At 44.6% G+C, this 15648-nt stretch overlaps 2 protein-coding genes across 2 annotated transcripts in view; one reads left to right on the top strand and one right to left on the bottom strand.

Moving 5' to 3' along the window:
* Window positions 1-108: 108 nt before the first annotated feature.
* Window positions 109-15648, top strand: part of RBFOX1 (RNA binding fox-1 homolog 1) — a 2169222-nt gene continuing 2153682 nt past the window's right edge. Inside the window, exons 1-2 of the mRNA XM_081089186.1 lie at window positions 109-158; window positions 12467-12548. The gene's annotated coding sequence lies outside the window, so the exon portion shown is untranslated. The remainder of the gene's footprint in view (window positions 159-12466; window positions 12549-15648) is intronic.
* The window catches only part of LOC308517785 (ectonucleotide pyrophosphatase/phosphodiesterase family member 7-like), a gene marked incomplete at both ends in the record, with an annotated part of 39290 nt that continues 25471 nt past the window's right edge, over window positions 1830-15648 (bottom strand). Inside the window, 4 exons of the mRNA XM_081089203.1 lie at window positions 1830-1899; window positions 4223-4346; window positions 5719-5956; window positions 8464-9090. Coding sequence (XP_080945329.1) covers window positions 1830-1899; window positions 4223-4346; window positions 5719-5956; window positions 8464-9090 — 1059 coding nt within the window. The remainder of the gene's footprint in view (window positions 1900-4222; window positions 4347-5718; window positions 5957-8463; window positions 9091-15648) is intronic.

Raw genomic sequence — 15648 nt, 5'->3', positions numbered from 1 at the left:
GGAGGCGGCTCTGGCGAGCTGAGACCTGGGAGGTGGGGCCAGGGTCGGAAGGGGCGGGGCCAGGCGCGGGCGGGGCGGGGCCAGGGTTTGGCGCCGCACGAAAGCTTTGCAGCGCCGCGAGCGCTCCCCGGGGAGCGTCCCCTGAGGCTGAGATGCCGGTAAACATTCTGCTGTTCCCGCACTTTCCCGAGGGTTTCTTTGTCGGGGGCAGCCCCCGCCTCCCTAACCTAGCCCTCTCCTCGTTGGCGCCACCTCTCTGTGTGAATGGGTAAAAGGGACCCTCTCTGACCGCCCTTCATGCCCCTGGAGGGGGTGCCTCCTCAGGCCCGGGGTCCGTGGGCTCCGGCCATGGCCGCCCTTTCCCTCCTTGGAAAAGGGTATTATGTCAGGGTGTTGTTTTGCAAACTGGCTGGCACACGGAGGGCGAAGAGAAACGGGAGAGAGGCAGACCACCCCAGATGGTGAGGTGGCAGGTTTAATAAGGAAATTTAATGAAGAGTCTTGTCTGGGATGTCTCGAGAGGAGAAGGCCTCCGCGCTCCCCACAGGAATCTTAAGTTTCCGTAGAGGCATTGACCGGGTCAGTCGTGCCCGTGCCCACTCCGGGTGGTCCCTCACCACAGTTCTCCCAGGACCCCGCTCCCACTTTGGGGACGGCGGGCAGGGCAGGGCAGGGGAGGGGAGGGGAGAGGCGCTCGCAGGTCCGCCGGAGGTCGCGTCCTCTCCATGGCCTCCTCCGACGGAAGGCCGGAGCTCTCGCTCCCCCAGCCTTTGGGTCAGTCCCTAACCCCAGGGGGACGTTGGTTCACCAAATGCTGAGTAGGCTCCCACGCGCTTGGCGCTGGGGATGCCGCAGTGAGAAAAGCCGGGAGTGGTCCCTGCTCCCGGGGCCTCGGGGGCTCTTGGGGGAAGGGGCCAGTGACGTTATCGTCGCCCCCGCAGGCGGAAGCATGACGGCATTCTATGCCAGGCCGACTGCAGGCAAAAGGCTCTGAGAGAAGAGCAAGGGGGCTCTGGGGTGCTGTGGAGTGGCACCGAGGCGGGGATAGGGAGGGAGATTGAACAGTAATGACTTCTGTGTGACAGGATCGCGTCTGGAGTGAAAGGCAGGGCAGAGTCCCCCACGTCCCAGCGCTGCCCCTGGAGTTTGAGCCGTGTTCAAAGTCTGCACGGCTGACTTCACAGATCTCTCACACAACTCTGCTGAGAAGCATCTCGAGGGCTCATTTGCAGAAGGCAGACGAGAGGACAGATTAAGTCTCCTCACCCCCTTCGGATGAGCGACACAGGAGCCCTGTTCAGCTCTGAGCGCTAGAGAGGAGAATTCATTCTAACTGAATGCGTTTATTCTCTCATAGCTGTTGTGCTTTCCCCACAACCAGGAGAGCACAGGAGCTGGCACAAGAGTGGTCTATCTTTCATTCCCCCAACACTTGTTGACTTAGAGCAGTGGTTCTCAACCTTCCTAACGCTGAGACCCTTTAATACAGTTCCTCATGTTGTGGTGACCCCCAATTTCATGGTTACAAATTGAACATAATTAAAGTATAGTGATTAATCTCAAAACAATATGTAATTATATATGTGTCTTCCGATGGTCTTAGGCGACCCCTGTGAAAGGGTCGTTTGACCCCCAAAGGGGTCGCGACCCACAGGTTGAGAACCGCTGACTTAGAGCAAGAAGGTGCGCTGTGGCGATTGCTGTGTCTTCACATGGAACTCCTGGGTTCGGGTCCCGAGATGTTGCGAAAATCCTCCTAGTCACAGTGTCCGGAGATGGGGTCACCAGCGACACAACAACGAGTCTTCACTATGATTTGAGTCTTGGTCCTAAAGGGCGACTCTGGGGATTTCAGACAGGTGCACTGGTTCACTTCCGATATTTTGGTCGGCACTCTGCCTGCAGTAGAAAACCAAAGGCAACGGGTCAGTTAAACTCATAAACACAGGGCTTACTCTATGAACACACATAATAGTGATTAATTATCTTTCCTCTGAGGCAGTGGTTCTCAACCTTCCTAATGCCACGACCCTTTAATGCAGTTCCTCATGTTGTGGTGACCCCCAACCATAAAATTATTTTCATTGCTACTTCATAACTGTAATTTTGCTACTGTTATGAATCGTGATGTAAATATCTGATTTGCAGGATGTATTTTCATTGATACAAATTGAACATAATTAAAGCATAGTGATTAATCACAAAAACAATATGCAATTATATATGTGTTTTCCGATGGTCTTAGGCGACCCCTGTGAAAGGGTTGTTTGCTCCCCAAAGGGGTCGCGACCCACAGGTTGAGAACCGCTGCTCTGAGGAGTGAAAGGACATGTATAGTTAGCGCCATAGTAACACTATCTGATGTTATACTAAGATATTAATAAGCCCAGGCTGGTCCAACCTTACCTAATGCTGGAGATGGGAAGCAGATTGGGGAAGGATCCTGAGTGGGCCGCAGCATTGACCTACACCCAGAAGAAACTTCATCTTTGCGTGCGGCCTCTCAGGAGGGACAAAGGCGATGCATTTCAGGTCTGACTCTGGAAGGGTCAAGGCCCTGAAGGGATGTTTAAGGTTCTATAGACCTCAAAGGTGTGGTATGTTCAGGCGTAAGTGAAGATTAGGACTGCCTGCCGTGTAACACTAATAGAAACTCCAGGTGGTGAGAAGCATTAGGACATCCCAGTGGTCCTTCCAGTGGCAAGAGGGATGTGCATGAGCACATGTCAAATTAGTGATTCAGCTTCTGGATTTGAGGCTTTCTCTAATAGTAATAATAATAAAAACCTAATGCATTTTAACTGTATGGAACGGTTGCCTTTTAGAAATTATGCTGTGGGCATGGCAATTCAATCAGTACATTGCAGTTTTTCCTGTATCTCTCCTATGGCTAATGGTTTCTGTAAAAAAGGACCAATTGATTTCTTTCTAAAATGTTGCTTCAGGGTATATAGACCTTTATAGGTCATGTTTCAACTCACAGGAAAATTTTATAGTTTAAATAGGAATTACGTTAACTGTGGGCTGTGAAATGGAGTTAAGGTTAAGTAAAGTTCTGCTTTTCGGTAGTTTATAGTGTTCAGGAGGTCCCCATGCTGCGTCCAAGTAGAAAAATGGTCAGGGTTGTGTGCAAGAATACGGAAGGCTCAGTCTAGTGATAAACTACTGAGATGTAGAAAGCAGTGCACCAGCTCATATAATGCTTTGATGGGTGGCAGAACCAATATTATGGGTTGAATTGTTCCCCTCCCCCAAAGTTATGGTAAAAGTCGTAGGAATGTGACCTTATTTGGAAATAAGGTCTTTGCAGACATAATTAAATTAAGATAGGGTCATACTGGATTACAGGGGACCCTAAATCCCATGACTGGTGTCCTTAGAACAGCAGTTCTCAACCTGTGGGTCGCAACCCCTTTGGGGGTCGAATGACCCTTTCACAGGGGTTGCCTAAGACCATCGGAAAACGCATATATAATTACATATTGTTTTTGTGATTAATCACTAGGCTTTAATTATGTTCAGTTTGTAACAATGAAAATACATCCTGCATATCAGATATTTACATTACGATTCATAACAGTAGCAAAATTACTGTTATGAAGTAGCAATGAAAATAATTTTATGGTTGGGCGTCACCACAACATGAGGAACTGTATTAAAGGGTCGCGGCATTAGGAAGGTTGAGAACCTTCCTAATCCACCAACCTCAGTTGGTGGGTTGTCTACTGCCTTAGAAGATAGCGACACAGGGAGAAGGGGGCAGTGTGGCAATGGAGGCAGAGATTGGAGGAAGAACATCAAGGACTGTTGGCAACCACTGGAAGCTAGAAGAGGCACAGAAGGACCCTCCCCTACAGGTTTCAGACGGACCATGGCCCTGCCCAACCCTTGATTTTGTATTTTTAGCCTCCAGATGTATGAAACAATACTTTTCTGTTGTTTTAAGCCACCCAGTTTGTGGTACTTTGTTATGGCAGTCCTAGAAAACTAACTAGTGCATAATTTGGGGGGTCTAGTGCAACATGAAAATGCAGGGTCCGTGTTAAGAGTTTTGAGCCTGGGATAGTAGCTTATTAAACCAAGCTGGGGTCTCTTCTGAGTCCTGGGCCCAAGCTGGCTCTGGTTGCTGGGTTCTCAAAGTGCTGGACCGCTTGTGGCAGGAAGTGATTGAAATGGATGATTACAATGTGCACCAACCACAGGAAACCCAAAGGCCACTCACTTCTTTTTCCGACGAATGGCTGTGTATGTCACGCTAGCGACAAACAGAACTGCAAGAACTCCTGTGACAGTCCCGAGACCTATTGCTGTATTTTGGAGAACAGATGACCTCTGCATCTCTGCTCCTGTTAAAAACAAATCAGATGGGTTTTAATTATCTGATTATTAAGAGGCTGTTTCAGATGCTCCAGGGTCCGTGGGAAGTTTCCCATCCAGGCGCTAGTGAATATTAATTATGGAAATGAAATGTACATTTAACCCAAGAAAGTGCTCACTGTAGAGAAATCTCACAGGGCAAGTCATTGAAAGACGATTTAGTAAACGACCTATTCGCCAAATGACCCATTTACCTAATGACCACTTTGCCAAATGACCAATTTGCTAAAAGCCAATTCACTGAAAATCAGTTGGTGGAATGTCTACTGCTTATTAATAACTGGTGGTCAGACACACCTTACCCCAGCTCCCAGTGTGCTATGGGACAGAAGTGGGGTCCAAATAGTTGAGCAAAATTCTAACGTGCTTTAAAAAGTCCTCAATACTTTGGCGAAGTGGTCATTTACTTGATTATTTTTCTGCAAAATGGCCTGCTTTCTGTAAGTTCACAAGAAGATCGTGGGCAGTGGCTTGGAAGAAGGGAAAAGGGTGCAGGAAGCTCTTCTTTATACTCTGTTTTGATTGAATATGGTTGCTCTAAGCACTCAATAAATCATCAGGCAGTATCTGAGTCTCTCCCTGCAGAAGAAAAGCTGGCCAGTGTTTGCAAACACTGAATTCCCAGAGATGATTTCTTTCTTCCTTCATGTCGCCCAGATTCAGGATTTTTAAAATACCCTCACCCAAGGATGTGTTTATTGATTTTAGAGAGAGAAAGAAAAGGAGGGAGGGACGGAGGGAGGAGGAGGGAGAGAGAGAGAGAGAGCACGTGAGATGAGAGAAACATCGATTGGCTTGTTGGTTGCCTCCCGCAGGAGCCCGGACTGGGGATCGAACTCAGTGTATGGGAAGGCGATCCAATCAACTGAGCCCCCGGCCAGGGGACAGATTTAGGATTTCGAAGTCTTAAGAATTAGCAACCTCATTTACAGGAACCCTTGCCCCTTTCTTCAGCAATGAGTGAAATGGTTAGCAGCTTTTCTCCAGGCGCTAGCATACATGGAGTTGGGGAAGGAAGACTAATTTTGGGTATCTAAAAAGGGCAGACTGCACACGATTTCTGATGATCAGTAGGATTATCCTCTGACTTCCTATATGGAGAGCCTTCCCTTTGCCCCTGAAGCACTATGTAAAATGTCACCAGCACATCCAGGGGTTCCCTACTTCCTCTGCTATCTTTTTAGAGCTCTTGATATCTTGTACCGGGGGTGCTGAAGCTGCTGGGAAATAGGATTATTCTGCTTGACTTCATCCCCTCCCCAGGAGACCCCATTATGAATCTATTCTTTCTCAGGACAGGAAGCAACTGCCAATTTTCTGGTGGTTGCTTTTGCATCTCACCTGGTCGCTGGTCGAAAGAGTCCACAAGCATTTCTTGGGTGACTGCCAGGGAGCCATTGTGGGGCTCGGGGGTAACCCCCAGGAGCTTACACATGAGTGGGTAGATATGGATGCTGTCAAAAGGCTCAGCCAGGTGATTCTTCTTGAAATTTGGCCCGAAAGCTCTGAATATGGTCTTCATGTCCTCGAGATCATTATCAAAGCCATGGTCTCCTTTGTTGAAGTAAATTATAAGTCGCTGAAAAATAACAACAAAAAACGCCATTTTAGAACCCAATTCACTGAAAGAAAACTGCCCCTTAGTTAATATCATGCTTGTCGGATCCATGAAATCTTTGAAAATTTAAATGACGAGCGAGGACACTGCTTTCTGCACTGGCAGAGAGAAGAGCAAAGAATGAAAGATCTTTAAGATAGAATAAATGAGAAAGCATATCCATTAGAAACAGCAAGAATATAATAACAATACTGACAATCACAATAAGCTCAAGCAGAGAGTGCTTACAATGTACCATGAATTGTTCTGAATGCTTTATAAATATATGTTAACTCTTTTTACCCTCACAGTGGCCCAGGGAGGGCACTGTTATTATCTTCCTTATTTTGAAGATGTGAAAATTGAGGAGCCTGCCCTTAGTCATGTAGTAGCAGGGTTTGGAGCAGGTGTCTGAACCCAGACTGTATGGTTCTAGAGCCAAATCTGTTTTTTATGGCATAAAAGTATATATACCAGTATATATATATGGGGGGGAGTTTGGAGAGGAGGGAATAAGGACTGTAGGTAATTGTTTAATGAATGCCAGCTAGGTTTTTGTCTGTGCCCTTTTTCAAATGATTAAGTAACATCAGTCACAACACTTTATATTTTCTTAGGACCAGCAGAAGTTCCAGCAGGGAAGAAATGTGGTGCTCTGTACTTTGGAAAGTTGGTCTCATATTTGGCCAGGTGACTACAGAAAGCTCCTGTCACTCAGCTCAGGCTCCCTCACCCTAAAGAAACCAGTCCAATGACCTTTAAGGCCATAGGGAAGCCCATCAAGAGCAAGTGCCCCAGTGACTCCCTCATGTGGTTTGCAAGCTCTTTAGTCCCTGAAGAGAGAAGAGTAGCACCCACTTTACTCTGCACCTCAAGGCAGGCAGATGAATGGAAATCTGAGTAGTGTACTCAGTGAGATGTACTGAGACCAAAAGATTTTCTGTCTAATTAATTGTTAGTTTCCCAGAAGATTAAACTGATCACAGCACCCTATTCCCTCCAACTCTCTGGTTGTCATATTGGGAATGTGACTGTCCCATTAAATGCCTTCGCCATACTTGCAACCTATTACATCATGAACCAGGTTTACAAAGAGGCCACTGACTCTGGAATCTCTCCTTGGAGAGGCCTTAGCGTTGGGCACAGATCCTCAGTGGTTTGGGCTATTTGAAGGATTACAAGATACCAATAAATTATTGCACTTTATTGTGAATATTTCCACCACCACTAGACAATAACCTAGTGAATTTTCCCAAGACTTGTAGCAAGCTGAGAATATACCGATTGCAAACATAATGATAATGTTTGGCCCTGTCCACAGCCTTAGATAAGGCTTCTTCAAGCTATACCTGAGATGGTATTCTGTTATGTGATGTTTAAATATCACATCAACTTTGTTCTGACATGAGTTATTGGTTGGTAGTTAAGAAAAACCAGACCATTTTACTTATGTCTCACAATTAGCATTGGTTTTGGTATTTTCTTCTTTAGATTTGCTTATTCAAATCTAATAAAATTTGTTGAGATAAAATTTACATGCCATACAATTTACCCATTTAAAGTGTACAATTCAATGATTTTTAGTGTATGCACAGAGCTGTGCAACCAGCTTAGAAGATTTCCGTCATCCCAAAAAGAAACCCTGTGGCCTTCTGTAGTCACTCCCCATTTGTCCCCAGGTCCTCTCCACCTCTGGCCCTAGACAACCACCAATCTTATATTCTATCTCTATTGATTTTCCTGTTCTGGATATTTCATTTAAATGGAATCATACAATATGTGGTCCTTTGTATCTAAATGGGCTTAATGTTTTCAAGGTTCATTTGAGTTGTAGCATGTATCAGTTCTTTGTTCCTTTTAATGGCTACACAATATTCCACTGTATGGATATACCATATTTTGTTTATCCATTCATCAGTTGATAGGCATTTGGGTTGTTTTCACTTTTTGCTTATTGTGAATAATGCTGCTGTGAGCATCGGTATATACATTTTTGTATGAATAGGATTGCTTTTTATTCTTTTCTTTTTGATATGTACCAAGGAAACCAGGAAGTAGTTTTTTGGTGAATCTCCTGGTGATCTGTGCATAATAATCAAACACAGATTGCAAACATAATTATGGGTTCAGACTTCAGCCTTATACTTCTAATCCCAAATCATTCCTCTCTAGCTCTGGTTTCTTATTAAAATGAGGGAGATAAGAGCATCTATCTTTAGACAGACATGAATTAACTCATGTTAGGTTTTTAGCACAGTGCTGGATAATTAGCCTTGGTCAGAGGTGTTTGTCATTATTATTGGATAGTAGTGATGTGAGGCAGGGGTGATTGCATGGGATGTGGGGTGTGGGGGTGGGGAACATGTAGAAAACAGTGGGTTACCACTCACTGTGTATACACTTATGTTTTGTTGTTTTCCAGAACTGTCTCTCCCTAGTGGCTCTCTCCCAGATCCAAGATGACTTTATTCATTTAAAAATCAACTCACCCCATTGATGTTGTAACCAGAGTCCGCATACACTAAGATTGGCAGGACCCGCTCATGCTTAGCAAAGTGAAAGCGTTCTGGAAATTCCTCCTTCTTATAGACATGGAGGTGTGGATGTGCATTCTTCAGTGCTTGGTAAAGGGCTTCCTCTTTCCCTGGTTTGGGCAGGAGCATCCCAAAGCCTCCATAGTCCACAATATCAAACTTGACTAAGTCCCTGTACTTGATGTAGTTGGTCAAGAGGATCTCAGTGACATTGGGCTTCTTTTTTACTGTAGTCATGCCGTGGTCTGAAGTGATGATGACATTGAGGTGCTCAGTCAAACCATGCCTCTCAATGGCTTCTACCAGGTACCCGATGGTTCTGTCGATTTGCTTAATTATTACCCTTCTGTTTTCCGTCTCGGGCCCGAATTTGTGTCCCACATTATCTGGCTCTCCATAGTACAGAGTCACAAAGTCAAAGTCTTCCTTAGTGAACCAGTTCATGACAATATCAATGTTCTCCCTCCACTCTGTCTCGTTGCTGTCTGGGTGAGTGTAAGACTCCACCAGGGACCTCTGGACAGCTTCACCTTTGTATTTAGCACCTCCCCCGGGATAGTGGAATGACGCAGTCTTCCTCCCCTGCAAGGACAAGAAGAAAATTCCATCAGGCCATTTCTCAGAACAAGCAAAGCCCACTTGATCAACATCCCTATTCTCGTCCAGAGGTTTAGGAACCACATGGGCTTTGGAGTCAGATGAGGGTGGATTTCGTTCTTGGCTTCACTAGGATCTCATTAAATCTAAAACTCCATTAGTTGAAAGACATGCCATTATTTTATGCACTGATAGGGAAAGCAATGCTGTCAATTAAAACACCACACTCCAGGGATTGGAAGATGTATTCTAACTTCATAGATGGCAAAAAAATAAAATTAAATTAAAAAATTCATTAGAATGGAGGAAAAATGGCTCTAAATTGGTGATAGTGAGTTGTTTAATCTCTTATGCTTCAGTGTTTCTACATGTAAAATGCCAAAAGGTTGACAGAATTTTTGTGAGGTTTGAGCCAATTAATTTTAAGGTAAAATGTTGGACATCATGTTTTGGCACATAGTAGGCACTCTTTGCCTCCAGATATAACAAGCCACTACAGGTCTTCCTCAGTGTGTGCAGTGGACAGTTAATATGTTTGCTTGCCCAGCACCCACTCCTCTGTCTACTGGTTCAGTCCACTCCTGACTTTCTCTGGAGACTTTCCTCTCTGCCCTTGCTTCATGCCAGGTTCAGGATGTGTTGGGTCCACATCTGGCTCCAGATGTGGGCTGAAGCTCTAGCTTGGCTAGAGGACACTGCATCCTCTGGTCACTGTAGTTGGTTCAGCCTTGGGCCCATGTCCAAGCTAATGAGATACAATCATGGGACTTCCTTTGGGGCTGTTGGAGAGGGGAGAATCTACCCTACTGGTTCCCATATCTAATGCTTATAAAATTTGGGGGTGTATGCAAGAAGGGGAGACTATCTTATTCACTGTGCAGTTTGCTCAACCACTGGGCCTGACAACCTGCTCAGAGACAGAATAGGATGGTAGTTAAAAGTGTGTTCTGATGCTGGATTGCCTGGTGATAGTCTTTCCCACCACTTGGATGCATGTTACTCATGCTCTCCACCTCAGTTTCCACATCTGCAAAATGGAGATGATTATTCCACTTCGTGGGTTAGTTGTGAGGACTAAATGTATGTAGAGCACATTAGTAAGCTAATGAGCTTAGCTTTTATTTTTCCTGCAGAGGGACAGAGAGCATTGGGCAAGGTAGCATGGTCAGGCAAAGAGGGGGCAACGATTATTCCCTCTAGTTTCTGTCTCCTGCAGGGTACTAAAGGTGAATCTGGAATGTGCCTGTAAATCACAGGGTTGGGGACTGCAGAGAGAAGGTGAGGTTGAGGACCTTTGTAGTGGCAGAAATGACTATAGGATAGGGCATTGAGTTCTTTACAACAGAGGAATAGGATGGGTCAGCTATGAAATGTGGCCGAGTCTTGCAAGGCCCCAGAGAGGCCTGGGGTTGCTGCTTGACACTGAGACTCTTGCCAGTGAGGCCTGGTTACCTTCACCCCTCTATGTGAGACCATAGGCAACTAGGTAGAGCAACAAATTATAGTGAACGGGAAAAGGATCATGGCCTCCCTACAATCTTTCATGGGAGGAGCCTATATGTTTCTTTTTTTTCTTGTCTCTAGAGAGTAAACCAGGGAAGGGTGTGTATGTGTCTGAAAGAGTTGAGCACAGGCCATGCTCCTTCTACTCCAGGCTGCTGGGACCACCACAGGGTCTATGGAGAAGATAGGGGGGCATCTGGGAAAGAGAGTTTTGACTTGGATTGGAGATGAAGGTTCTACCGTGAACAGAACTGATTCTTCAGAAATGGGGCTGTCTTAACAAAACAGGTGACTACAAAGTCATGAAAATATTCTTTTTAAAAAATTGAATTGAGAGAGAGAAATACATCAATTTGTTGTTCTACTTATTTATGCATTCATTGGTTGGTTCTTGTATGTGTCCTCACTGGGCATTAAACCTGCTACCTTGGCATACCAGGATGATGCTCTAACCAGCTAAGCTACCTGACCAGGGCATGAAAACATTCTTAAGTGATCTGCTCCCCAGCAGAAAGGTGGTTTTGGACAAAGCTTGGTAAAATAGTTAGGAAAAGAAAATAATGTTCTGTATGTTCACCAATGTATTATCAATGAGGTGGACACATCTCACTAAGTGGGTCAAAGCAGCTCCCCAACCAGGAACAGGCACATAGTAGATACTCAATAGATTTTTGGTTCAGTGAATTAATGGCCTTATTATTTGGGGAGCAAGTGCTTTCCTTCATCTCTGCTAAACTGTTATCTTGAGGGCTGTTATATGACACTCCTTGTATCACTCACGATTTGGATGCTCTGGGAAAAACACCCTGAAGTTCATCGGCTTCAGTGGAACCAAGGGATGGTGATGGTGTGACTATGTTGATGATATGGAGAAAAAATGGGAAAGAATTTTGGGATAATGGCCTCTAGGTTGTGGCTATTTTTTCAACAAATGAGCAGAAAAATACAACCAAGAGTAATGCCAAAACTTCCCATGTACATTTGAGAAGTAGGAAAGGAATTTGGAAGTTGAAGGGGTTGCTATTGGTGCCCCACCCAAATCCCCTTACTGGACCAATGTACCCACACCCACTTCTGTGAGACTCTCAGCTGCCTCACTATCTAGAAAATGACCCTCATCCAAGTAGCCACGTCCTGTCTCATCTGGGAAGGTATCTCCTTCACCCCCAGCTGCCTGTGGCCAGTGATTGATGGGAGGACAAAAGACAAGCTCCCTGGCCTCAGGGTGGGACAACATTGGGGTTCAGTTTGTGTTCCAGAGCTTCCCATGGGATCAGGCTGAAGCTGGTCTCCAGCTGGGACCACATCTCACTTAACCCTTTCCCCTGGCCCCTCAGTTTTTCTTACTCCCTTCTCTGGAAACCTCTCCCTCAATGCGTTACCTGCACTGCATTCCTGCCTCAGGCTCTGCTTCTAGGGAACTTGGCCTAAGGTTCTTAATACTAAATACTTTTCAAGGCTTCAGGAGCTCTGCTATCTATAGCTATAGGTGAAATACTATCCTCTCTACCCTCCAGCATTCATTTTCTATTAGGCGATCCAGTTTTATTTTCTCTAAAGTGCTTTCCCCAATCTGAAATCATCTTAATTTGTTTACTTATTTTTAAAAAAAATATATTTTATTGATTTTTTACAGAGAGGAAGGGAGAGGGATAGAGAGTTAGAAGCATCGATGAGAGAGAAACATCGATCAGCTGCCTCCTGCACACCCCCTACTGGGGATGTGCCGGCAACCAAGGTACATGCCCTTGACCAGAATCGAACCCGGGACCCTTCAGTCTGCAGGCCGGAGCTCTATCCACTGAGCCAAATCGGTTAGGGCTTGTTTACTTATTTATTGTCTGTTTCTCTCCTCTAGAATGTGAGCTCAAGGAGACCAAGAACCATGTCTTTCTTATTGACCACACTTTCCCTGGGACCCAGAACAGGCCTGGCTCAGAGTAAGTGCTGTTGATTAAATGCATGTTGAATGAATGCATGAATTCTGATTAACTTATGGAATCATTACAGAAACTCTTTCTCTTTTGGGTTCTAGCATCTTATTTGTAACCTCCACAGGTAACACATTTTCTTTCTGATAATAGAATTTCTATGGTTGATTTAACTTGCAAATCCTCTAATATTTATTTATTGCATTTCTGATTGTCAATCGACATAATTCTCAGTTTTTAGCGACGGTTCTTTGTTTAACTTACATATAAATTGACTTTGCTCTGAAGTATGGAATTGACTGGAAGGATGACACTTCTAACATTTTGTAGAATGTGGTTTGACCAGCTGTTTTATTTTTTAGAATAATTGACATTGAAATTCCCAGGGACTTAGGCAGCCCTGCATATTCAGTTGAATTCCTGATGTTTGCATGTTAAATCTCAGGTGTTCCCATCTTGAAATTGAATTATTTTCGTGTGCTGTATTTTCAACACACACCTTCTTTAAAGATATTCCAAGCTGTAGTCTTAGGAAACTGATTTTTCTCACTTGGTCCCATAGGAATTTTAGGAGTTTTTGCTGCTCTGTGAAATGAGCTCCAGAGAGAAATGTGTGTGAGTGTGCATGTACACACACACACACACACACACACGACTCTGTTTATTTGGGACCCATGATAATCAGAAGTGCTATTTTCAACAAATACTTCTGAGAAATAATCTGAGCACTTAATTGGATGCAAAAGAGTTGGTATTTACTATTCTACCCTTTAATTAGCATAATCAGTGTTTCTAGTAGCAATAGCAATTGGAAAATCGCTAGTTTTATTAGGTTCATTATTCTCCCTTAGTGTAGTGTTGCATCGATGTTGCTATTACTTTTAAGTTGCTTTTTAAAAACAAGAGTTGGTATTTTCTACAGGGAAATCCTGACCATTGGGTTTTGTACAGATTCACCAAACTCTTCAGAACCAAAAATTAGGGGAAAAGTTTCAGTTTGGTTTTGCATTTTGTCTTATCTCTTCCCTTAGGTGACATAAGTAATGTTACAAGGCACACATTTTATGAAGGTGCCTGTGCTTTGGTGGGGAGTATGTGTGGGTTAGGGAAACAAGTTCCTTATTCATTTGAGGGAATGATCAAGTGGGAAGAGATGGACTCCATGTATTTAAAATTCAGAAGTCGAAATTGGTTCTGGGCATTTTCATTGCCTTTCTGTGCTTAGGAGGAGCCACTGAACAGAAGGCAGCTCTACATTCAAGATTCTGTTTTCTCCCTCCCACCCTTTTGGAGGAGAGATTGTTATTCTTAGAGCCTTTATGATGCATAATAAAGACACAGTTTGGGCCAGTATTGGGATGCATTGCCTTGCTATTCTTGGCAGATCCTGCTCACAGCTCTTCCAAGTTTGGAAGCTAGTGTCTAGGACAGTGGTTCTCAACCTTCTGGCCCTTTAAATACAGTTCCTCATGTTGTGACCCAACCATAAAATTATTTTCGTTGCTACTTCATAACTGTAATGTTGGTACTGTTATGAATCGTCATGTAAATATCTGATATGCAGGATGGTCTTAGGCAACCCCTGTGAAAGGGTCGTTCGACTGCTAAAGGGGTCGCGACATAGCTGCCCTCCCACTCTCTCCCCAAACCCCTTCCTAGTGCTCGCCTACTGTGGTCTGGTTACAGACTCTTGGCACCATGCCAGTCTCACTTAACCATGCTCTGCCGTCACACTGCTTAATATGCTCTATAGCTTTTCTGGAGAGAGGGGGAGCATATCCCTATGGTTTTCCTAGTTCTTACAGTCACTGCTGCCTGCCTTTCTCTGAGAATTAGGACTTGTGAATGAGGTGAAGTACCTTGGTCATTGATCAAGTTCAGTTATTGGGGGTGCTCATCAAAAATCCGAGGCTGTTCCGAATGGAGCCTCTCAGTCTGTACCCTGACCGTTAGTGAAGGCCTGCTGGAATGTAGGTGTGCTTGTGGGCTTGAATAATGGATGCAGAGGTGGTCAGGAATCCCATCTTTTAGGCATCATCCACCAAGGCATGTCCATGCTTGATGGATTAAGGCAGCTTTAGTGTCACTGAGGAGAACATTTTAGTCATATTAAAGGTTCATGTATCAATCTCCACAAAGTTCACCAGGAAGAGACTTGGGAGAAGGATGGATTTTCCCAGTGATGGATATGGGTTAGGCCCCCTTCCTCCAGCCCTGCCTGGCAATACAGATGTGCCCCTGAACGGTGTTTGGGGTCATCTGGAGTGCTGTTGCTGGGGTGCTGGCTTGGGGCCGCAGGTTTGATCTGATGGCAGCGGCTTTTCTGTCAGGCCCTCAGGGAGCTGGCTGATGGCCCTGTCCCGTGGCAGGAGCTGCCATTGGCAGAACGAGATATACCAATTGGACATTCACTTGCCAAACAAGTGGTGTGTTGTCAGTTGCCTGGCCCTGCACCAGATCCTCTTTTTGCATAACCACTTATGAATTCAGCAAAGAGGAAGAACACTCTGGTGATGAATTGAGCAGAAGGAAAGAAAATTCTGCAAATAAATGGCAATGAGACACGAACCGTGAATAAGAAAAATAACAGGAAAGGAGAATGCTACCAGAGGCCCCACGCCAGTGAACAAATACCATGGCAAGAGACTAGAGAGGCCCCGGGTTTTGAATAGTGAATTAAAGAAGACTGTCCAGACCTCCCTAGGGGCTAGGCAAATAGAAGATTTATTATGAAATCCATGGCTAAATGTTTTGGCCACAGAAGTAATATGTCATGGTTAAGTGTTAAGAGTTGCTGAACTCAGGGTTGAGTTTAAATTTCAGCCCTGCCTTTTACTGGCTTTGTGACTTTGAGAAGTTTGGCACTGCTCCGTGCCTCAATTTACTCAATTGTTAAATGGATATAATCATAGCACCCGCCTCAGAGTTGTTATACATTAATATATGTAAAGCACTTAAATCAGTGCCTGGCTCATAGTGTTGTGAGCATGATTTTCTTGGGAGGACAGAATTTATTTGTGTAATCTATTTCTTAAAGTTTAAAAATGTTACAGAAGAGGAAGGAACTAAGGCCCAACAGCTAGGGAAAAAATGAACCTGAAGTAGGATA

Source organism: Myotis nattereri, assembly GCF_964212035.1.
Source record: "Myotis nattereri genome assembly, chromosome: 4".
Taxonomy (NCBI): domain Eukaryota; kingdom Metazoa; phylum Chordata; class Mammalia; order Chiroptera; family Vespertilionidae; genus Myotis; species Myotis nattereri.
The sequence above is the reverse complement of the archived record's forward strand: the minus strand, read 5'-3'. Positions and strand labels throughout refer to the sequence as shown.